Raw genomic sequence first — 24,037 nt, forward strand, 5'->3', positions numbered from 1 at the left:
GGCTCCCGGCCGTGGGGAGGAGGGCGCTGCTGGGAGGCTCTCAGCCTGCTGTTCCCCACCCGGTCCCCACTCCCGGAGGAATCCGCTCTTCCACTTGGACTATGAATGGAGATCGTCCGTTTGTGGCAGGAGGATCCAGACGTCGCTGGGGAGGCAGACTCAGCACTGTGGCCAGCGCACGTGCCGCTCCTGGCCACCCAACACGGCCCCACCCTGCCCACCACACCACAACAGCCAAGTCTTCGTCGACACGGCGACGGCCGGGCTAGCGTGTGCCCGGCACAAGCGGGGTCAGAGAAACACCATCAAGGAGGATGAGATGCAACTCTGTGGCTTTACCGCAATTCAAGGCAGCGAACCTGAGCCCTAACACGGGACTCATCCCGTGGGCGCTTGTCTGGGGTCTGGACGGACAACTGGAAGGAAGGCTGCCCCTGGCCCGCCGCCTGGCCCAGGGCGGGGGCCCCGGGACCCCAATACTCCTGCCCAGGCCCCTGCAACCGCACCTTCTGCCCACAGCCTCCTGGACCCTCCGGAGCAGCTGCCTCTCCTCCTGGGCTGGCACTGCCCCTCGTGGAATGAGAGGGAAACATGCTGTCTTGGGAGGTAAGGCCCAGCATTCCTGACCGTCAGAGGCGATCCAAGCGGGGTGGAAGGGGGCCGGGGTCCCTCCACCGCACCAACTTCCTCCCTGGATGGCGGAGAAGGCTGGCCCAGGTGCCCCCACCCTCCACAAATGGTGACGCGCCCCCCCGGCTCAGAAACAGGGCCCACAGGGACACTCCGAGCAGACTGTCCAGGAGCTGTGCCCCACTCACCCCCACGAGGGGGACAGTCCCAGCCAGACCCCCCATCCCACCCGCGGGAGCAGTGAAGGTGGACGGCAGCAGCCACAGAGCCGGGAAGCTCTTCGGGGAGGGGCCCTCCCTCGCCCCCAACCTGCTTCTCCGGTTGTGCAGGGGAGGGTGTGGACTGCAGCCGTGAGCAGGAGGGCCTGCTGTTGCCCTGCCAGGAGGCCTGGGGGCTGCTCAGTTCAGGTACTGGTGCCGGCCCAGGCAGGGCGTTTCCGTGAACTGTATCACCGGACCGCTCTCTTCTCCTCGAAGACAATGACCTGGGGACACGGCCAGTCTGTCCCGGAGCCAGATCGGGCCCGTCAGAACTTCTGTCCTCTCCTGCCCACCAAGGGCCCCCGGAGAAACACCGTGAGACAGGGAGGGCAGGGATGAGAAGGGGTCCCAGGAAAAGTGCTCCCACCTGGTTGAGGCCTTGGTCCAACCAGGCACCTGGGAGGTAGAGGGTCTCCTGGGGCCCGATGTTCCAGGAGCGTCCAAGGTTTTGGCCGTCGATGAATACAACCCCCTTCTCCCAGCCCTTTAAGCAGAGGAGGGGAGGTGTTAGTTGACCACATAAACCACCGAACCTACAGTCACACGGGAGGCAGAGGCGCACACAGGCCCTGGGCTCTCCTCTCAGCTTCCCAGGGACCAGACTCGTTCCAACAGCCGCTCGGTACCGGGAGGGGAGCGCCAGAGCCCGTTCCCTCTAGCGCTGAGTCCCGGCAGGGCACCCGGACCACCGGAGCCCGGACCTGAGAAGCCCACCAGGTGGTCCCTCTGCTCTGATCCCACCCCCACCCAGGGAGGCCACGACGGAGACCCTCCGGGCACACGTGGTAGGGGGGCTCCAGGAGGCCAAGCACCAGGCTGGGGGCCCAAGGAGCGGAGCCCAGAGCACCTGGCAGGCGGGGCTACAAACCTCCAGCTTCACAAAGGTGTCACAGGGGGAGAGGGAGACCAACAGCGGCCCCAAGAAGAAAGCAGGGAACACGGGCACGTCAGGGACAGGGTTCCACTTGTCTGCGTGGAACCTATGGGCAGGACAGAAGATGAGGGGTGGGGGGCGCCTTCTCAGGTCCTTCCCGCACTGTGAACCGGCACAGCAGTGGCAGCCGGGCGGAGGAGCAGGGGAGCGCTCGGGCTCCGGTTCTCAGGCCGTGGCGGAGGGGTGTGGGGCGGGCACCAAGCCTGGGGCAGCCTCGGGCCTCCTGGCTCTCCTGCAGGCCGTCCAGCTGCTCCCACGCTGTGCAGGGCAGGACCCACCTCTGAAAGAAGCTCTTCTTCATATCCAGGCTGTAGATTTTGAACTTTTTCAGGGGAGAATCATTCAGATAGATATTTCCGATTAAACCTGTAGGGACGAGGCAGAGACACTGAGCGAGGCCGACGGTGGGGGGACGGCTGACCCGCCGGCTGGGCACATACACAGAACGTTTCTGGAAGGTTCAACAAAGGACTCCTGCTGAAGGGCCAGCACCCCTAGGGGGCTCTTTGCACGCATAAAACCTTTCCCTGCAGCCCCAAAGCCATGAGAGCAAGTGACAGCAGCGCCTGCCAGGCCCTAGTGTGCAGGGAAGGAGGCGCCCGAGGGCAGTGTCGGCCTCCGGCCCCTGGGAGGGGGACGCTCCCTTTTGGGGGCTGAGAATTCCAACACCATGAAAGGAGTCCTCCAAGAGGTCACAGTGGCTCCAGCCTAGCTTCGAGGTTTGTTCAGTGGAGTCCCAGACGAAACAGACCTAGTAACTCAGCCAGAAATCTTCTACACAAGCCAGCATTAAAGGTTTTTTTTCAAGTATTTAAATTGTGAACAGACAGCACCGTGGCCAGGATGCCCAAGGCTAAGGCACTGCACACACTTGAACAGTGACTTCCCAGCACCTCGGGGTGGGTTCCACTGGGTGTCCTGCATCCTCTCAGTCACAGAGCTGCTGAGTCGCCAGATTGGGAACCCAGACAGGCTGGGGGTGTTCAGAGGGCTGCAGACCCTCCTGAACTGCAGGTGCAGGTGTAGGGGGTGCACATGGCTCTGGACAGGAGGTCTGTGACTTGTGAACCCTGAACCCTTCCAGAGGACAGGACTGCATACCCCCGGCAGGGCCTGCGACTGGGCAGGCTGCCATGCTCTCTGCCCCCAGGAGAACAGAGGAAGTGAGGGCGGCCAGCACCACGAGCTCCTAAGGGAAGAAGCTGAGACCTAGGGAGGAACTCGGGGGGCTTTCGGGGGGGGGGAGCGGAGGGGAGGAGAAGCACACCAAGGCCCTTCTGGAGGGGCACATCCCCAGGACACAGGAAGTCCCCGGGGCTGGGCCACATCACTTCCCCGAGGTGACAAAAGCAAACAGCCACGAGAGCTAGGAGGCCACCAGGCTTGCTCCAGGGTAGGATTTATTGTCCGAGATCCTATTTCCTAACTTACATAAAACCACCCACATTTTGATAAATGATGAGAAACAGGCAAGTTCAAGCAGAGGTTTAGAGAGCCCGGTGGGATATTCCCGCGGGGAGGGCCACCAAGAGCATGCTGTTCACGTACGTCCTATACCCTCCTCCCCACCACAAAGGAGGTCACCCAGAGGTTTCCAAGGTGGATCAAAAAGAAACTCAGTGTGAAGAACCAAGAAGGCATGGGTCCTACGCCACCTCCCTCCAAGGGGCCTCCGGGACCCACCTCCCTCCAGGGGCCTCCATGACCCCACATCCGTCCAGTGGCCTCCATGACCCCACCTCCCTCCAGGGGCCTCCATGACCCCACATCCGTCCACTGGCCTCCGGGACCCACCTCCATCCAGTGGCCTCTGGGACCCACCTCCCTCCGGTGGCCTCCATGACCCCACCTCCCTCCAAGGGGCCTCCAGGACCCACCTCCCCGCGATGGGCCCCCATGGCCCCACCTATAGCATCAGCCTCCATGACCTGCAGGTGCTGCTGTGGAGAAGGGACAGCCACGCGTGTGCTGTGACCCACCTTTGCGCTGATCGTCAATATTAGTCCCGTAGTTGACTCGCCCGCGATGCTCCACCAAGATCCTCAGCATCGTGAACCCCTGCTGGGAGCAGAGGGCGCTGACGAAGCCTGATTCCCAACCACCGGCTCACAGCTGTGGAGCCCAGTCCTCCCTGAACTCTGAGGACGGGCTGGGGGTCCCTGCTCATCAGAAAGCCATGCCCACCCCCAGCTCTGCGGCTGAGCAGCCCCTCGTCCAGGCCTCCCTCCAGGCCTCCCGCCACACCTGCCCAGGAGGCGCCTGGCACCAGCCTCCCAACCCCGGGGACAAACCTGGATCGAGGGGATGACAACCTTCTCCCTCTTATAGTCCAGGAACCCTATGGAGACCGTGTTCACAAACACCGGCCAGAGGAGCAGACAAGACCCCCCCGTGTCAGCAGGGGGGAGGCGTGGGGGTCCCTGCCGAGCGCTCAGAGGTGATGGCACAGGGGCCGGGGGGAAACGAAGGCCCCAGGTTCCAGTGGGCAGCACGGCCGGCGGGGATGGGCCATCTCCGCACACGGGTGCTGCACATGAGAGCCTCAGGGGAGGGGTCTGGTGTGCGGTGGGTCACGGCGGTTCAGAGGGTCGCCCCTACCTGTCCCTGGTCCCGCACATAGGCACTGAGGATGCCAGCAGAGGTGATGGTGGTCTCGTACAGCGTGTATCCAAAAGACTGCCCGTTTCCCCCATTTATCGGGAGGTTCTCCATGTTGACCGGCTTCTCCCGAGGTGACCGGCTGCACAGACACGAGACGGGAGGCAGAGGCTCAGCACAGAAAGGCGGCCTCGCCTTCTGGGGGCGCGGGGAGCTGGCAGCCCCCACGGGGGTCAGCACGCGGGGGTGGAACGTTTTCTCTATTTGACTTCTATTACACAGTCAAGCTCCACAATCCTGAATTTGGTTTCTCGTCACAGTCTGCAAGGCTCTCCAGGTTCTCGGGGACAGCGACGGAGGGCACGTGATAAGGACAGAAGGCAGGCTACGCACGGTGGCCTCGGCGCTTTGTGACCAGTGTCATCTCTGCACCACGGCAGCCCTGAGCTGGCGCTGGGGAATGCGCCCAGCCTCCTCCCTCCTCTCTGCCTACTGCCTGCTGTGCTACCAGCTCCTCCTCTGGTTCCCTTCGTCCCTCCTGCTTCTCCCCCACGTGCGTTTGTCCTCTTTCCTCTGAGCTCTAAGGTTGGGGAGTGGAGCCCAAGGCGGTGGCGCTTCCTCTGGGCCAGCCCGTTCCGCCAGCAGCACGCACCTCCTCCAGGTAGGGCAGGGCGTCCCACAGGGACAGGTATAAAGCTGGCATCACTGGCTCATACGCCGTCTTGGGAAGAAGGTCAGGTGGGGCAGGAAGCGGGGGCCCTGCAACACAAGCAGACGGCAGAGTCGTCCCCAAAGAACCCCAACAGTCGTGCCTCCAGCGCCACCCCCCCCCGGCCCCAGCTCCTGCCCCAGCCCAGCAGAACAGGCCCTTCCCAGCCCGCCGAGACCCCGCCAGGAAGACGAGGCCAGGAGGCAGGTAGGCAGGGGCTTGCTCACATCCTCAGGAACCTTGACACCCAGGAGAAAGTGAAGCGGCAAGACCCCAACTGGGATGAGAACAGTCGCTCAGACCTGCCCGTCCTCGTTCCTGCACATGCATCACCTGGGGCTGAGGCGGGGGGTGAGGGGTTGGGGGCAGAAGAAGCAAGTCTCCTGGGGTCTCAGAGCAACAGCCAGCCAGTGCCCAGCTGGGCCTGCGCCTGCGCGTGCAACTACCTGAGACAGAGCCGAAGAACTCCCGGAGCCCTGTGTACTTGGCCGTGTAATCCCCGGCCTCCGTCAGCACCGCATCATAGTCTGCAAGACACTAGCCGTGTCACAGGCCTCAGCCCCCAGGACAGCATTGTGGAGGCAAAGAGAGACAGGAGGAGCTGGTGGGGCAGCAGGGTCCTCGCCCCAGCAATTTGGGAGGCAGAACACTTGATGTGAGCTGTCAGTCAAAATACCACACGTGCTAGACACTACCGAATGCCCCCAAACTGCCCAGACCCTACATTCCAGGCAAGGGGCCAGGGTGACCTCATCCCAAGGCCCTGAGGAGGGGAGGGGCTACCCCCACCTGAGGGCCTTCCCTCCCGGCCTGGGCCCCCCTCCCCTCCCCAGCTGGCATCCAAAGGCCCAGGCACGTCAGCTGGCTTGTCGCCTACGGCCCTGGCAGCTTAAAAGTGACGGACAAAACCTTGCCTTCACATTAGAGGTGCCAGCCACTGTCCCCGAGGGATGCCCCGCGAGAGCCCAGGCACAGGCGTGGGGCGCCACGTCAGGGGTACTTGCCGTAGCTGGTGACATCGGACTTATAGTCCTGGAAGTGCACGGCTCCACCGATGAAGCCGAAGTTGGTGCCACCGTGGAACATGGACAGGTGGGCGGATGAGCCAGCGTTGATGATGGCCAACACGGTTTTCAAACCCTCTGTGGGAGGAGAAGGGTGCACAGAGCTGGCGCCTGGGACGCCGTGAGCCCGGTCCCCGCTCAGGGTCCCCCTCACAGCTCCGTCCTTAGGTCTCCCTAAACCCAACCGCAGTGCATGGCGGGAGGACGGGACCCCGGCCCCAGAGCCCGGCTTCCAGCTGCTTTCAAGTCCCAGGCGAGTCTGCACCTCACACGGGCTGCGGCTCAGGCCCACCTGGCTCAGTTAGCGAGACCTAATTAGAGACACGGTTCTGACCACCTCCTTGCCCCACCTGGACTGGAAAATGAGCCCATGACACAGACAGAAACAGCGGAGGAGGAATATGAATGGTTAATAAAACCATTATTAAAACCCCGGCATTGATCAAAGAAATGAGACCTACACAAGGACCTATCAGACAGCAAACGCTGACATCATTTAACACTCGGCATTGATGAACCTGAGGGGATGGGCATCTCGTGTAACAGGGGAGGGAGCATCGTCCTCTTCCTGGAGGGCAGTTTAGTTAACACAGATCAAACCCGCGTGGAGGAAGAAGGGCTACTGCCGGGAACTTATCGCAGGGAAACACGCCAGGTGAGCCAAACTGACGCGCAGGATCGCCCGCTGCACGGGGTCCGTGAACACAGACCCTGAAGCACCCAGGTCCTCATCAATAAGCGATCGTGGGTACGACACCAGCCCAACGGGGTTCTCTGCATTCTCTAGAACAGGGCTGGAATCCACACCTCACAGTGTAGGCAGCTGGGCTTCCGCGTGTCTCACTGGAACAGGCAGGTGGAGCAGACACACCCTCACCTGCCCACACCTGCCCACACCTCTACCTGCACGTGCACCCGGGGCGGCAGACAGAGAGACAGAGGGTGCCCACACTACACACATCGAAACGTCTGCTCTGGGCTCCGGGGTTTTTATTTCTCCTTTATACACGTCCTGCATTGGCTAGACGTTTGCGATTGGCATGCATTACTCCAGAGCAATTATAGAGACACCCCAAAGCCGTGTCTGACCACTCGTGTCCCCTGTCAAGACAAACAGCTCTGGACGCTCAGGGCTGACTGTCCACGCAGAGACTCCCAGAGCCCCACACCCTCAGCTAATTCACATGGATTAGCACCTTATTTGGAACTTATTCCTGCGTCTGAGGCCAGCACACATGCTGGACGGGGGCCCCACAAGCACCCACCTGCAGAATCCAGGATGCTGTGGGGACTGCCCCACGAGTCACACCAGCCCGTCCAACACTCCATCACCATCCTGGGCTGGACGCCCTGCGCACCACAAAGTGAGAAGTTAGCCGGCACCTCCGTCCTCCCAACCCTTCCCTGGCTGCACACCTGGCCTTCGAGGCCGCTGCCAGCAGAGCACAGGGGAGCCCCCAATGCACCCGCACTGGCTCGTCCTCCACATGCGGCCGCCACGTGGCAGGGGGTGGATGGAGCTACCAAAGTGGGCACAGCAGGCCCGAGGCCTTAATGTGGTTTCGGTGCCGCGTGCGGCGCTGGCGGGGAACCCGGGGACCTGCCCAAGGTGAGCTTTCTCAAGAACGCAGCACCTGACCTGCAGTCCTGACAGCGGCTTGCTGATCAAGCCCCGTGCGTCCTCTTCAGGGCAGGAGGATGTTCTATCGGGGAAACCCCATCTCTGAGAGCCACACCATGGACACAGACCCTCAGATGCTGCGTCCGTCTGGCCGGAGGAGTCAGGGGGCTATGCAGCGGCCCCGCTCCCGGGTCTAGCTTGGTTTCAACAGAAGTATGCAAAACTGGACCAGAACATGAGAGCGTTCCAGCTACCACAGTGCGGGCTCTGCAGCCCGGCCCCCCAGCCTCGGCCAGGACGCTCGAAGGTCTAACACTGCTTCGGCACCCTGAGGCTGCACAAGACTGCCCCCAGGACGCAGCAGCCATGCCCAGGCCCAGCTCCGCTCTGCCCACGTGCACAGAAGCAGCAGGGGAGGTGCTGCCCCGACGGCGGCCCCGCAGCTTCCGCGCCACAGAGCCTTCCTCCCGCCCCGAGCTCCCCCTGTGGCTGTCGGCCTGGCGTCCGGGGCCAAGGCACACAGAGCATCACCGCCCCACCCAGGGGGCAGCAGATTCAGGGTCTGTTGAGCAGAAGGTCCCAAACACGCCATGGGAGAGGCCACGTAAGTCACGGCGATTTTCTAGCAAGGCCCGGGGCTTGGTTTTCTTAGGGCTGCCTACCTCCCGAGGGGACACTCGTACCACATTTGGGTCACTAAAGAGCGTCACTACATCACACAGGTCAGCAGCTTCCAGTGCCAGGAGGGGCCCACCTGAGGGCTGGGCTGAGCCGTCCACCAAACGGCCCAGGTCACCGTGGCTCAGGGCTGGCTCGGCACCGCCTGTGCTACGTGCCCTGACCTGCCACTGCCGGGGGACACCGTCCTGGAGTCTGTGTCCTCAACTGTAAAACGGCTACACGGAGGCCAGTCACGTGGCTACTGGGACAGTCACATGAGATGAGGCACCTGGAGCCCTCAGCACACGCTGCCTGGCCCTGGGAAGCGCCCAGAGACACCCGCATCCAGGCTCCCGTCACTGGACACGGGCCGGGCCGGCAAGGCACAGCCGGACACCCTGAGTGAAGCGGAGCAGGGCCACCAGTGACCATCTGCAGGGGCCTCTGATCTGAACAGGGACAAGTCCACGGCCCCTTCTTGGAGGAAAACACGTGGCTGAGCAGCGGGAGAGAGGCCGGTGGCCACGGGCGCTATGGACAGGCCAGCCAGCCTGGGGCCACCTCTCCACGGACGACTCTGCAGGCGCCCGTGGGGAGCATGGGTGTTCTGGGGGCTCTCCAAACATCATCCCTTTGACCCTCATACGGCCCTACGAGTAGGTGCCAGCACTATCCCCACTTCACAGAAGAGGGAAGAGAAGCTGAGGGTCACAGCACCGTCCTTGTCCTGGACAACATCAAGGACGACCCTCCTCAGATCCTGGGCAACTACGTACCTAACACGTCTCTTGCAAGTGGGTCACAAACTCCCGAGGGCAGAGACCCTGTGGTCGCGGACCCACGCCCAGCAAGCACGGTACAGGGCGCGGGAAGGAGGGAGGGGGCTGGGCCTGTACCCACCTGCACGCTGTCGCCCCCAGTCTGCTGAGCAGCCCGCCGGGCCCCCCCATCCTGCTTCCTCCTGGGCACCCCCTTCCCGTCCCTCTAAGCAGCACATGGTGGCCCTCAGCCCTGGGGGCTTCACACTGCCCTGGGGGCCTCCTGCGGCCGAGCCTCTGGACGCCACCTCTGCTCTAAAAAAGGAGTAGCTGGAACAGGAGGCACCCCAGCACCCCCACCGGCATCTATTCTCGGGGTGGGGGGAGCGAACCCTCCAACATCCCTGCCGGGTACAGGCCTCAGGGCGGCATCCAGGCCCCGTACACAACACAGGGTGAAGGCGGCCTCCATGCTGCCAATGGGCTGCCTCAGCTGGACCTTCTCTCCCCTTAGGGGAGAGGAGAAATCAACAAAACAGGACTTCACTGCAAGTTCCCACCAGCCCCATGGATGCTGAGATACATCCGACGCGCCTCTCTCCTCTGGCCTGGGCGGACCAGGCCCCCGTCTGGCAGGTGACAGCAGTCCTGGGCCCAGAGCAGCCTGACCAGTGAAGGTCAGACACAGGGCAGGGACGTGTCTCTCCCCTCGATCCCCAGGGCCCACACTGAGCCCATCTGGGGCCAGCCGAGTCCACAGAACTCTAGTAAAGAGGCCTCTGGGAGCACACCCGCCTACAGCTTCAGAAAGGGCCCCTTCTCAGGAGCTGGAAACCACCTCCAAGCACCAGCTGACACAGCGACCCCTCAGAGCAACCGTCACACCGCTTCCGTCGCCAGGGGCAGGCCACGCGGGTGCGGCATGGGCCGTGCAGGGGGAAGGGGGGCTGAGAGCTGCAAGGCTGGGCCCAGAGGCCCCCTGGCCCAGCTAAGCTCCTGACACCCAGGCTCGGCTCAGCTCACCTCCTGACTCACCTGGACACTCAGCAGAAAGGTGGTTAAAAACTGCAGCTCGTGTTGTGACTGTAAGTTGATGGTGGCTAGCACTGCAGGTGGAAAGGCGAAGAGAGAACAGCTATCACCCAAAAGCCAGGAGGACTCAGAATTCCCCTGACCATTCTCAACTCACCTGCAAATAAATTAATCTTGACACCATCTTCCACCTCCAACCAGAGTTTAGTTCCTCTGACACTAGGAGACTTAGCCAGTTCATCTTGGAAATACCACCACTCAGCACAGACCTCACAGAGATCCACTTGCTAAGCATCTGTGCTCGATTTATGGAATTTTTACAACTAGAGTGTGCATTTCTGTTAATTACTCCTTGCAGGAGCCCGGAGTCTGATCTTTACTTTGCACCTCCGGCCTCCGGCACTGGGTGACGATCTAAGCGAAGATTCCCCTTTCACATCTCAGATGAGAGCTGGTTTTCTGTCCCACCCCAGCAATATTTTCCATGGCTTTCCACCAGGGAGAGGTACGCCCGAGAAAGATGTGCTATGTGTTGCCCACGGCCATGGACGTGGCCGACCCTGGAGCAGAAGTTGGCTCTGAGGCTCCTCGCCTGCTTCCTGTGCCTGGACGGGGGGTCTCGCATGCCTGGGCCTGAGCTCTGCTGCACCTGGGAAGGCGGGATGGTCACTGGACCAGCCTGCCGCCCAGCCACCCTGACGCCCTCCTGTCAGACCCGAGCCCCGATCACCAGTGATTAGAGACAAACAAACGGCAGCGGGGGCTCCGGGAGGCCAAACAACTTGCCTCAAGGTCACAGCGCCGGGGAGCAGGCCCACCCGATGTGGGTACCCCACATCCAGACCCTCCTCACCTAAAGTGGAGACCCCTGAAGACAAGGGGCTGGTCTGAACCAACCCGGCAGAAGAAACCTCGGAGCCCAGCGCACCTGCTCCCATCCCTCCCCCCGCCACCCCGACAGCCCGGCGAACACAGGTGAAGGAGGTGGCGGCCACAGAGAGAACGAACGGGGCGGGAGACACAGCAGAGGCCACGATTCACCTTGGGAGCTTGAAAAGGGTCTGGGGGCCTGTAACCAGCCTGCGGGAGCGGAGGTGACCCACCCACCCCAGCCCAAGACCTCCCGCGGACCCTGCCTCCTGCCCCCCTCCAGCCTCCCCACCGCCCCGTGGCCAGCCCCCCAGGAAAGCCAAGCACGGCGGCCCCAGGCACCAGGGCCTACGGGACGAGGACAGCTCAGGAGGTGGCTCCTGCCCCTTCCTGCCCCCAGATACCCGCCATGACGGCCCAAAGGGCTCCCCTCCGGAGTCAATCCCACGGAAGACAGCCCTCCCAGCCCCACTCCTGGCTCCCCACAGCGGGGACCACTGGTCACAGCTGCTGGCAAGTACGCTGTGAGAAAAGAAATGTCTCCACGAAGAACGTGATGCAGGAAACAGAAGGACTGGGGGAAGAGAGTTGAGGCGGTCACCCAGAAAATAGAAGGAAACAAGCAAAGCAGAGAAGAGACAGGACAGCACAGCAGGGAGAGGCCACCACAAGCATCACACTGTCCAGGTCAGATCCGCAAAGGGGCGAGTCCCTCAGAGACACCCTGAACCCGAATCCCACAACAGGATGTGCTCGTCCTCTAGCAGCGACAGCGGATCGCAGAAAACGACAGGACGACAGCTTCAACGTCCCAGGACGTGGGACTCCAGGGGACCCGGGCTGCCATCAGGCTGGGGACAGTGGGGCACCGGTGCCATTGGACTGGATCAGAATCCGACACACAGAGGCGCCTAAAAACACCATGATGGGGGTTTGGAAGCTGTTGGTAAAGTGTTTGTTTAAGAGAGAGACAAGAAGAAGGAGAGACAAAAAAGAACTTAAAAGGAAAGTTAAACCAATGAGATAACTACACTGGAAGCGAGTCGACCACACTGTCCAGAACAACGGTCGCAGCGCCCGGCCGCGTTTACATGTCGAAACGCAGGCCCCGAGCATCGCGTCCATGAGGGCTGGGGAGGGCGAGGGGCGTGAGGGGGGGGCCTGCCCCAGGAAAGCCGTGGGACGAGGGTGGCAGGAGAGACCTGAGCCCTCAACCGGAACAAGTGTTTTACGTCCCTAAGTACAGAGCTCTCTGGGCGTCGTGGTATTTACAGTCATGGAGGAAGAGCCAGGAGGGAACGCTACAGCTCAGAATGGTCACTCCTGGGCAGGCGAGGCTTCTTCATAAGCATCTCTAAGGTTTTACTTTCACACCTTGTGAAAGCCTTCCTGTAATCACATTTTTAACTAATTGAACAAAGTCAATCCAGGTGGCAGGCGTGGGGCAGGGGCCGGGGTCGCCGGGGTCGGGGTGAGAGGCAGGGCCTGCGGTGGACGGGGCGTGGGGACCAGAAGCCCAGGAGGCCCCCTCTGCGGACGCCGCGGCTAAAACGTGCTCCCGCCTCCAGAGGGTCCCGCCCGCAGGACTCAAGCCCCACAGCCCCTCCCAGGCCCTGACCCGACCCCGACAGGCGGACCGCGAGGAGCCTTGGAAGCAGCCACGGGGACACAGCGCCACCGCGTGGACACGACGGGAAACTTGTCAGGAGGAGAACAGGACAGAGCGAGCTGCCCGAGCTGCCCGAGCTCAAGGTCGGAGAAATGGTGCCCCAGACCGCCAGTGAGAAGAAAAGGGACCAAAGGTCCCATCAGACGGGTCAGAGGTGATGAGCACGACAACTTAAATGTGTCAGGTGGAGGTCACTGTGACCTTGCAAAGGGTGGTGTCGGCGGAGAGATGATCACAGGACCTACGACAGCAGGAAAGGGGCCGGGGAGCCAGTGAGCGTGGACGCGGGGAGAGTGGTTACAAGAGGCGACAGAGAGACAGCTCTGCGGGGAACGGGTCGGGGGGCTTCTCAGGAGGAAACAGCTACACAGGCGTGTGCGGGCGGGAAGGACCCAGGGCAGGGAAATCGGGTGACGTGGGCAGGGCAGGAGGAGAAAGGGCTTCGCTCCAGGTGGGGGCGTCTGACCTGGAAGCGGTGCCAGGTGGGGGCGTCCACAACAACAGGGAGAGAGGCGGAGCAGGGGCACGGGGACACAGGACGAGAGCCACGCGCTCACCCCCGGACACCGCCGCCCAGATGACCGGCCGGCGCTGTGGGCTGCGCAGCCCCGGGCAGGACTTGAGCGAGCTGTCCCCACGAGACACCCAGCACTTGGTCTGCCCGGCCCTCTTTGTAGGACCGTGTCCGATGCCCACTCCGCTGCCCCGTGTCCTGCAGGGCCCTGAGCGTCCCTGGTGCTCAGCGACTCGGCTACGCAAGCCCACCTCTCGCAGCCCCTCCAGCCCCGAGGCCCTGAGCTTTGGGGCCCAGCCCCACGCACACAGGATAACAGGCATCAGAGACTCCTTTGTGGCTAAGGCCATCCAGGGAGCACAGCCAGGCCAGGCCGCCATCCCGTCCCCTGTCCCCATCCCTGCACACAGCCTCCAGGCAGGTACCTCCGTCCACAATCCCCCTGCTCAGGCCGTCCTTGTTGTCTGAGGTCAAGAGCAGCTCCACGATTCCCCGGTCCTCCAGGGCCTGTGGGGGAGTGAGATGAGCCAGCCTGTTGCTCCTCAAACCTCCTGCCACATCACACGCTGAGCTCCCACCGCGCGCAGGCTGCCCGAGGGGCGCTGGGCAGCTGGCTGCTGGTCCCGGATGGATGGCCTGTCAGAGCAACTCGGCAAGGCCGCCAGGCAGAAGACTGAAGGGCTCCGCGTGGAGGGGCCGGGACCCCAGGGCAGCCCACCCCTCCCTGTGTTGGGCCTCGCTGCAGCCACGTGCCCGGGGAGATGGGAGAGGCGCCTTGGAGGGTGCAAATCACGGGAGGAAACCGCAGCAGGAATGCGCGTGGTGCTGGGGCCGACCGGCGTCCTTCTCCGGGAGCGGCAGCCGTGGCTCAGGAACAATCACCATCATGTGGGCGTCCCCGCAAGCGCCTTGCACAGGCCGTCCTGGTCAGCCTCACACCCGACATTTCACTGCAGGGTGAGGAGGCTCAGAGACAAGGGCTGCAGCGTCCAGAGCTGGCGGGCAGGTGCGCACCTCAGCCGGTCCATCCCCGTCGGGCTCCGCATGGGGCCTGAGGCCTGCGGACCTGAAACCCCAGCAAGGGCACCTTCCCGACACTTCTTCCTCGGGTATTATGACAAGACTGCTTATTTCAACCAAACTCCTTTGGAAAGAGGTGAGGCAGTGAGCAGTGACTAAGGCTCCCATCTGCCCGGAGGCCGTGAGGACGCAGCAGAGAGGCCTTCATTCTCAGGACTTCAGTCGGGGGAGGCCAGTGCAGGATCGAAGCAGCCAGCCCGTCACCGATGCTCAGCAGACCCTGCTCAGGCCCCCCTGTGCACGGCATTGGGGGGTGGGGGGAACACAATTTGACAATGTCCATCTCCTAGGGGCACAGACTGACCGCCTGCACCGCGAGGGACAGTCGCTGCCCCCGAGCACCTGCCACCCGCCAGGCAGAGCTGGGCTGTGCCGACCACCTCACTGCTTCCCCACAGGGCCAAGACAAGGACGCTCCCGCCTCTGCTGTGCGCGTGGAGACCCTAAGGCTCAGAGGGCAAAGTGCCCTGCCCGTGGCCGTCCTGCGCAGACAGCGCCACATCTGCAGGGCCCCGAAGAAGCTGCGCACGACTCGGGCTTCAGTGATGATGGCGGCAGCTCCTGAGCCGCGGCCGCCGCTCCCGGGGAAGGACGCCGGTCGGCCCCAGCACCACGCGCAGAATGCGCGAAACGCGAAAGGCGCTGCGGTTTCCTCCTGTGATCCGCACCCTCCAAGGCGCCTCTCTCAACTCCCCGGGCGCATGGCTGCAGCGAGGACCAACGCAGGGAGGGGTGGGCTGCCCTGGGGTCCCGGCCCCTCCACCTGGAGCCCTGCAGTCTTCTGCTCAGTGGCTCTGACAGGCCGTCCATCTGCGACCACAGAGGCGTCCCTTTGTCCGCCTGTCTCACATGCACCCCTTCCCAGACATCAGAGTCACGACTGCGCAGGGGAGGTCTCTGCGGGGCTGCCCCCGTCCCCAGCAGGGCAGCTTCCTTCTCTGCAGCCCAGAGATTCAGTGAGCACCCGCTGGGGAAGCCCAACCCAGGAGAGTCTCGGGGTCTGTGCTGGGGCAGTAGATGCCCTCCTGGCCTGAGCCCTGGCCGGGCTCCTTCCAGCCAACCCCAAGGAAGAGGCCAGGGTGTGACTGGGCCTGACCGTCAGGACTGATCTCTCCCCATCCAGCTTCAGGAACACCACCCTCCCCAGAGACAGCCTTGCCCCTACACCGGGGGCTTCTGCGGGGGCGTGGGGGGCAGGGGAGAGTGGGTAAGAACCTACAAGCCATCTGCAGGGACTAAAGGAATTCCAGATGGACACAACTCTGCCTGTGACAGCAGAGGGATGCCACCCAGGACACCAGGGGCCGGAGCAGCTCTAATTAAATTAGTGGAGTCACTGAGGCCACTTAAAGCTTCCTCGCCTCACACGGGTGCCGACCCTTCCAAGTACAAAACACCGGTGTTGCTGATAACATCATGGTCCTGTTTACTGACTGCTCACCGGATGCTGGAACGGCACTGCGTCTGCAACCTCACTACACGCACAATGCGGAGAGGCAAATCCTCTCGTTAGCCCAGCTGCACAGAAGAGGAAGTGGGGGTTTAGAAAAATGAATGCAATTTATTCCAGGTCTCATTCACCAAGTGACAGGAACCACCTCTGAGCAGAAGCCTGTTCTTCTAAGTGTTGCCCTGGGCCTGCCCCTCCCTGCTCTGACACACAGTCAGGGGCTCCCAGCCACCCACACGCTGGAATCAGATGTCTGAGCTCCACCCCCAAGACCCTTAGTTAATGGGATGGCATATGGCCTGGGCACAGTGAGTTTAAACGATTCCCCAGATGAAGCCAATGTGCAGCCGACAGTGGGGCCGCTGCTTTGGGTGCTGGAGTGAGAGGAGCAACCCACCCCTCCAGGAAGGCCTCCAGCCATCGCCCTCAATCAAGGTAGTTCCATTACTCTCAGCCCCGTATGTACTGCGATCCCCATTAAACTCAGCCAACAGAGGGCAAATAAGTGAGGACCCTGTTGGAATAAAGGTCTGGAGAAAAGATTCACCAATTAATAAATGGTGCTGGGTGACATCAGACCCTCACATTGCACCAGAGCCCAGAACACCCCACGAAGAGGTGACCCAAGTTGACTCTTACCTTCTTGACGTAAGGCATGTAGGCAGGGTCTTTGTTGTAGGAACCATACTCATTCTCCACCTGCACAGCAATGATGGGTCCTCCGTGCTTGTACTGGGAAAAGAGAGAACAATCAGAAGCTGAGTGTGCAGTGGGAACCGTACTAGCTAATGTCACCACACTTACTGCCAATTATAGCAAAACAACCCATTAGAAAGCGCAAGTCTCAAAAGGTTTGGTATATAATTGAGTGGTGTCAGTAAGACAGGGAGTAGGAAGTGCCAGGCCCTCGTTCCCCTATGGAAACATCAAACAAACAACTGCACACTGACTGAAATAACTTTACAGGAGCTCTGGAAACAAGTGAAATGTTTAAGCAAATGAGTGAATACCCAATCAAGAAAAAGACATGTTCAAAATGATAGGAGATTCCATGGTTTCGATCACCTTTGTCCCACCCCCTCCCTGGCGTAGCATGGGGCAGTCAAAAGGACGCATCCCTATTTCCAGTTCCCTCCCTGAGGACAGAAGGAGCAAGATGGAACTTGTTTGCAATGTCCTGGGCTGTCTGTAGGCTCCCCAGGGGACTAGTTTCTGTCTCATCTGACTTGGAGATCAGACAGAAAATGTTGGCATAGTTTGGACCTCAGGCTGGAAGCTGCAGAAGGCAGTGATGGGTCACAGCATGTAAACATTTCAGGGAGACTACAAACCCATGGATGCCTGGGAGCAAAGGATTACGAAGGAAGGAAGGGAGGAAGGGAGGGAGGGAGGGAGGGAGGGAGGGAGGAAGGAAGGAAGGAAGGAAGGAAGGAAAGAAGGAAGAAAAGCACACACACAGGCCAGACAGGACATATGCCAAGAAAATATCTGAGAAGATCTTAAGCCTGCACTCCAGGCTGATCTCAAGGCTCAGGAGCCCACTAAATAGTAAAGGTGTCCCCAGAAGACAGCAAACACAGGGAGAGAGGACTGTTTTTATAAGTGCCCAATTTTCACCCAAAAAACACAAGGCATACAAAGGAACAGGAAAACGTAGCTCATTCAAAGGAACAAAATAAATGTCTAGAAACAGTCTCTAAAGAAGCTAGAAATAGTCTCTAAAGAAACACATGCGCTTAACTTACTAGACAAAGACTTTAAAACAGCTGTCATAAATATGCTCAAAGAGCCAAAGAAAAACATGGACAGAAATCAGGAAAAGGACTTATGGACAAAGTCAGAATATCAATAAAGAGACAGAAATGATTTTTAAAAAGAACTATACAGAAATTCTGGAGCTGAAAAGTACATTATCTAAATAGAAAAATTCACCATAGGAGTTCAACAGCAGATTCGAACAGGCAGAAGAAAGAGTGTGCAAACCTGACGACAGGTCATTTTGAATTACTGAGTCTGACAGGCAAAAAGAAAAAAGAATGAAGAAAAGTGAACAGAGCCTGAGAGACTTATGCAAATCAGTAAACAGACAAATATACTCATTATGGGAACCCCAAAAGGAGAAGAAAGGGGCAGAGAGATTATTTGAAGACATAATGGAGGAGACATGGATATACAAATCCAAGAAGCTTCAGTGAACTCCAAGTAGCATTAAACCAGAGACCCACACCAGTACACATTATCAAACTGTCAGAAGACAAAGAGAGAGTCTTAAAAGGAGCAAGAGAAAAGCAACGAGACATGTACAAAGGAGCCCCAACCTTGCAGGACATTTGGTCCTGTCCAAAACGTCCATAAGACATTCATTCCATAAGATATTTAGTTCATGCCAAAAGGTCCTTGAAATCTGGTTCTATCCAAAATGTCCATGAGCATATTTGGTCCGTGCCAAATGGTTTTGGACAGAACCAAACATCAAAGCCCTGTTAGTGTGGACCAAATGTCTTATGAACATTTTGGACAGGACCAAATACCTGCTAACTATCCCTAATAAGACTATCAGTAGATATCTCATCAGAAATCTTGTAGGACAGAGGCAGTGGGATACTATATTCAAAGTGCTGAAGGAAAAATCCTATCAAGTGAGAATTCTATATCCAGCAAAACTGTCCTTCAAAAGCAAAAGAGAAACTAAGACATTCTCAGTCAAATAAAAGCTGAAGGAATTCATTACACCACTAGACTTGCCTTACAAGAAATACTACACAGAGTTCCTCAAGTTGAAATGAAAGGATGCTAGATGACAACTCAAAACCAAATGAAAATATAAAGTTCTCTGGTAAAGGTAAATATGTGAAAAAATGTAAAATCCACTATTATTATAATTTTAGCTTATAACTCCACTTCTTATTTTTTATAGGATTTAAAACAAGTGCATAAAAATATTATGAATCTATATTAACTGGTACATGATATATAAAAATATAATTTGGGACAGCAATAATATAAAGGGGGCGGAGCTTTTAAAGCGTAGAGTTTTTGTATGTGATTGAAGGTAAGTTGGTATAAATATAAAATAGAATGTCTTAACTTCAGGACAGTGTATATAATCCCCATGGTAACCACAACCAAAATATCTGTAGACGATACACAAAAGGGAAAAAAAAAGGGAATAAAAACTTGTCATTAAAAAATCAACTAAATACAAAGGAAGGAAGTAATGGAGGAGATGAGGGAGAAAAATGCTATAAGGCATACAGAAAACAAACAACAAAAGTAAGTGCTTCCCTATTAGTAACTACTTTAAATGTAAATGGATTAAACTCCCCAACCAAATACAGATTTACAGAATGGATTAAAAAAAAACCTGTTAGTTCTAATAAACAAATTCAGCAAACCTGCAGGATACAAAATCAATGCACAAAAAAAATCAGTTGTTTCTATACACTACCAACGAATGCTACTTACGATAGCATCAGACAGATTTAAATATTTATGAATAAATGTAATCAAAGAGGCAAAATACTTAGACACTGAAAACTACAAAATGTTGCCAAAAGAAATTAAAGAAGATGCCAATAAATGGAAAGACATCCTGTGTGCATAGACTGAAAGACTTAATATTGTTAAGATGTCAGTACTACCCAAAGTGATCTACAAATTCAATGTAATCCCTGTCAAAACTGCAATGTTTTTGAAGAAACAGAAAAAGCCATCCTAAAATCCACATGGAATCTCAAGAGACTCTGAATACCCAAAGCAATGTGGGAAAAAAAAAAAAGAACAAAGTTAGAGGTCTCACACTTGCTGATTTCAAAACTTACTACACAGCTATGGTAATCAAAACAGTGTGTTACTGGCCTCAAGACAAACATACAGGACTTCCCTTGTGGTGCAGTTCTTAAGAATCCGCCTGCCAGTGCAGGGGACACAGGTTCAAGCCCTGGTCCAGGAAGATCCCACATGCCACAGAACAACTAAGCCCGTGCGCCACAACTACTGAGCCTGCACTCTGGAGCCCGTGAGCCACAACTACTGGGCCCAAGTGCCACAACTACTGAAGCCCGTGCACCTAGATCCCATGCTCCACAACAAGAGAAGCCACCGCAATGAGAAGCCCGTGCACCACAACAAAGAGTAGCCCCCGCTCACCGCAACTAGAGAAAGCCCGTGAGTAGCAACGAAGACCCAACGTAGCCAAAAATATAAATAAATAAATAAATTTATTAATTAAAAAAAAGACAAACATACAGACCAATGGAATAGAATAGAGGGCCCAGAAATAAACTCTCACACGTATGGCCAAAAGATTTTCTACAAGGATGACAAGACCATTCAATGGGGAAAGGACAGTCATCTTTTCAACAAACAGTGGTGAGAAAACTGGATATCCGCGTGCAAAAAACGAACCTGGGCCCTTACTTTACACCATCTACAAAACTTAATTCAAAGAACATCACAAACCTAAATGTAAGAGCTAACACCTTGAAACTCTTAGAAGAAAACACAGGCGAGAAGTTTCATGACACTGGATTTGGCAATGATTTCTGGGAGGTGGAACCAAAAGCACAGGCAACAAAAGGAAAAACAAGATACGTGTGACTTAACATTAAAAAGTTCTGTGCATGGAAGGACACAATCAACAAGGGTGAAAGGGCAGCCCTCGGAATGGAAGAAAATATTTGTAAATCATACATCTGACAAGATACTGACAGATACTGAAGATATAAAGAAGTCCTACAACAACAAAAACAAACAACCCAATAAAAAATGGGCAAAGAATCTGAATAGATAATTCTCCAAAGAAGATATATAAATGGCCAGTAAGCACATGAAAAAATACTCCACATCACTAATTATTAGGAAATTCAAATCAAAACCACAACGAGATACCACCTGACACCCATTAGGATGGCTTTTATAAAGTAAGCAGAAAACAACAACTGTTGGCCAGGATGTCAAGAAACTGGAATTTTGTGCATTGCCCCTGAGGATGCAAAATGGTGCACTGTGGAAAACTTATAGCTGTTCCTCAGAAACTTAAAACCCAGAATCACTGTGTAATCCAGCAATACCACTTCTGGGTATATATCCAAAGGAAGTGAAAACGGACTGAAACAGATATCCATACAGTCCGCTTAGAGCAGCTTTTTTCACAATGAGCAAAAACACCTAAGCGTCCACTGATTAATGAACGGATAAAGCAAAACAGTATATACGTGCAATGGAATCTCACTCAGCCTTAAAAAGGAAAGAAATTCTGACCTATGCCACAACATGGATAAACCTTGAAGACACTGCGCTCAGTGAAATAAGCCCGTCACCCAAGGACAAGGACTGTACGATTCTACTTAGATGAGGTCCCTAGAGGGGTCAAGTTCACAGAGACAGAAAGTAGAATGGTGGGTGCCGGGGCTACGGAGAAGGGAGAATGGGAGTTCGTGTTTAACACATTCTTGACAGGAGACATATTATGGCCACAGGCGTTAGTTTCTGCAAAAATCCCCCAGTCAATAATGTGTTAATGGGGACAGTTTCAGTTCTGGAGATGACGGTGGTGACAGCTGCACAACAATGTGAATGCACTGAATGCCACTGAACTGGACACTTAGAAATGCTTAAAATGGTAAATTTTATGTTACGTATATTTAACCGTAATAAAAAAATAAAATAATTATGTTATACCCAGAAAAAAAATTTTTTTAATGGATTGGGGATGCCCTTTCCATGCTTAAGAATGCTTCTGGACCACATTCCTGACAAAGCCTCCATGCCCACGCCCACCCCCCAACCTACTACAGCTCACTGAATCACCCCGGTAATCCCATTTCCTTGTAAAAGTCTAGGCTAAAGTCCTAGCTTCTTGCTTCTTTCATGATTGGGGCTGCCAGATTTAGTCAATAAAAATACAAGACACCCAGTTACACTACTTGAATTCACAATGAAGGTTTTAAATAAGCAATGAATTTTTTAATGTCAGTATGTCCCAGGCAATATTTAGGATATACATTAATTAAAAAAAATTATTCCTTGCTTATCTGAAGTTCACATTTAACTGGGTATCCTGTGTTTTATTTGCCTACACTACAAATGACCAACAGTTCCTTTGACCTATGTGTGCTGTGAATATCCCAAACCACTGACTCAAAAACAATTTTTAGGGCTTCCCTGGTGGCGCAGTGTTTGAGAGTCCACCTGCCGATGCAGGGGACGTGGGGTCGTGCCCCAGTCCGGGAAGATCCCACATGCCGCGGAGCGGCTGGGCCCGTGAGCCATGGCCGCTGAGCCTGCGCATCCGGAGCCTGTGCTCCACAACGGGAGAGGCCACAACAGTGAGAGGCCCGCGTACCGCAAAAAAATAAAAAACAATTTTTTATTGATGAACTAATATTTTACTGATGTACAAATTTCTCAGTGTCACACTTACAGAAGCAATTGTGTTAATTATTCCCATTTCTGCTTTTTCATTGCTTCCAATTATTAGATGCCAAGTTAAGATACCTTCTCCCCAAAATGCATTTTAAGACATATGTTTTGAATAATAATCATGTACCATGCAGCACCTTTTTGGTAGCAGAAGGATGCACTTTGGAAAGTCATCAGTGGTAACTATAATGACAAGAAGTCCTGCCATCTCACAGGCGAGGGCCTATCCACACAAGCTCCCCTCTAGCAGAGCTGGACCACTGTGCTGCTGGGACGCAGATGGGTGGGTGTTCCAGTTACCAAGGCGTCTAGTGCTGCAGCCCTGGCACGGCGCCAGCAACATCTGCATCCCACCTAAGGCAACACTGCACTAGACAGACCTCTGCAAAGACCACCATTCAAGGCCCTCCAAATGCACGTCCCAGGCAGTGGGGGGAAGGTGTCCCGTGTGCAAAGGGCTGCGAGCCCTGGTCTGAGAGCTTCACCTGGACTCTTTATCACCAGTGGGAGGATGGAGAGGGCAGAGAAGGGTCTGCTCGCTTTTACCTGGAGTGGCACCACCCTGACCATCAGGTGGTCAAAATAAAGGTCCACTGCTTCGGTGAAGCCCTTGTAAGTTGTTCTCAGCCTCATGTCGGGGTCTTGGAGTAACCAGCTTGAATGAAAAGGGGAGGGGTGATTAGTTTTACTGTCTGGGGGTTTGCTCTGGGCAGGGTGATGGGTGAAAGGAACCAGCTTCAGAGAGCCCAGGAATGAGTGTGGAGACCAGTCTCCCCCCACGTCCACTCAGCCAGGACTCGGGGCAGACACGGGCATGGATCTGGGCCTGCTTCCCACCCAAGGACACCAGCACCGGTGGCCATTCTAGTTCTGACTCATGGCTATAGGTCTGGCTGCCAGAGGGAGAAAAGCTTCTCATTGAACCCAAGGCCCATTTTTCAAGCGTTTACACTACAATCTCATCACAAAGAGGTGAAGACAAAGGGATCAGGAATCACTGGGACTGGAGGACACATGTGCCACCTTCCAGTGTCACCCAGAAAAAGAAGCCTGAACCGGCAGCTGAGAAGCTAGCCCTGGTCTCCCCGCTCTGGTCCAGCTGCCCCCAACCTGTCTGTAGTGATCACACTCGCCAGGTAACACAGAGTGTGACCAAGGTATTCTCCCTTCTCATTCCAAATTCTGAGAAACATTTGTATTTTCTTACAAACGGCCTGATGCTTCTCTCGTTCTCATCTGCAAGAAGTGAACAGGCTCAGAAAACTACCAATTTGTGTCAGGTAACTGTGGACGAGAGCGCAGTCTCCTCTGGTCTGACACCTCACGTCCATCGCACGCAGACAGCTCGGGTTTCTCGTCCCCACTGGGATTCTGCCTGTTTCCAGCGCGCCCAGCTCGGCCTCCCGGGGGTGCCCACCCACGAGTCCCTCCCCAACGCAACCGGACCTGAGTGGACAGGTGGGCGCAGGGAGGTCTGAGCTGCTTCTCAGCTCAGACTTAATCCGTCCTCGGCCCGGGCCCGAGCCCGGGTACATCACTGACACACGGGTTTCTAATCCGCAGGGGTGCCGAGGCCATTGTGGCTGTGTGAGCCTTGTCGGGGGCCCCTCGCCGAGCAGGATGGCCCAGCGACAGAGAAGGGATCCTGGGTGGTGAGGCAGTGGAGGGGGCCGGCCTGAGCCCAGGGAGGGCCCAGGTCGCCCTGGAGATGAGAGCGAGGCGGGCGGAGGAGGCAAAGCACCATCTTTCCCTCCGGGGCGGCGGG

At 56.6% G+C, this 24,037-nt stretch overlaps 1 protein-coding gene across 1 annotated transcript in view; it reads right to left on the reverse strand.

Moving 5' to 3' along the window:
- Nucleotides 1-39: 39 nt before the first annotated feature.
- The window catches only part of LOC132428893 (beta-galactosidase-1-like protein 2), a 37,908-nt gene continuing 13,910 nt past the window's right edge, over nucleotides 40-24,037 (reverse strand). The window contains 16 exon segments of the mRNA XM_060017089.1: nucleotides 40-1,093; nucleotides 1,096-1,114; nucleotides 1,258-1,374; nucleotides 1,759-1,870; nucleotides 2,103-2,190; nucleotides 3,804-3,882; nucleotides 4,116-4,188; nucleotides 4,424-4,593; nucleotides 5,075-5,181; nucleotides 5,578-5,658; nucleotides 6,136-6,273; nucleotides 7,461-7,545; nucleotides 10,270-10,340; nucleotides 13,745-13,826; nucleotides 16,489-16,581; nucleotides 22,819-22,927. Of these exon segments, the coding sequence (XP_059873072.1) occupies nucleotides 1,029-1,093; nucleotides 1,096-1,114; nucleotides 1,258-1,374; nucleotides 1,759-1,870; nucleotides 2,103-2,190; nucleotides 3,804-3,882; nucleotides 4,116-4,188; nucleotides 4,424-4,593; nucleotides 5,075-5,181; nucleotides 5,578-5,658; nucleotides 6,136-6,273; nucleotides 7,461-7,545; nucleotides 10,270-10,340; nucleotides 13,745-13,826; nucleotides 16,489-16,581; nucleotides 22,819-22,927 (1,489 nt within the window). The 3' untranslated portion in view covers nucleotides 40-1,028.

This window comes from Delphinus delphis, chromosome 8 (genome assembly GCF_949987515.2).
Source record: "Delphinus delphis chromosome 8, mDelDel1.2, whole genome shotgun sequence".
NCBI classification, from domain to species: domain Eukaryota; kingdom Metazoa; phylum Chordata; class Mammalia; order Artiodactyla; family Delphinidae; genus Delphinus; species Delphinus delphis.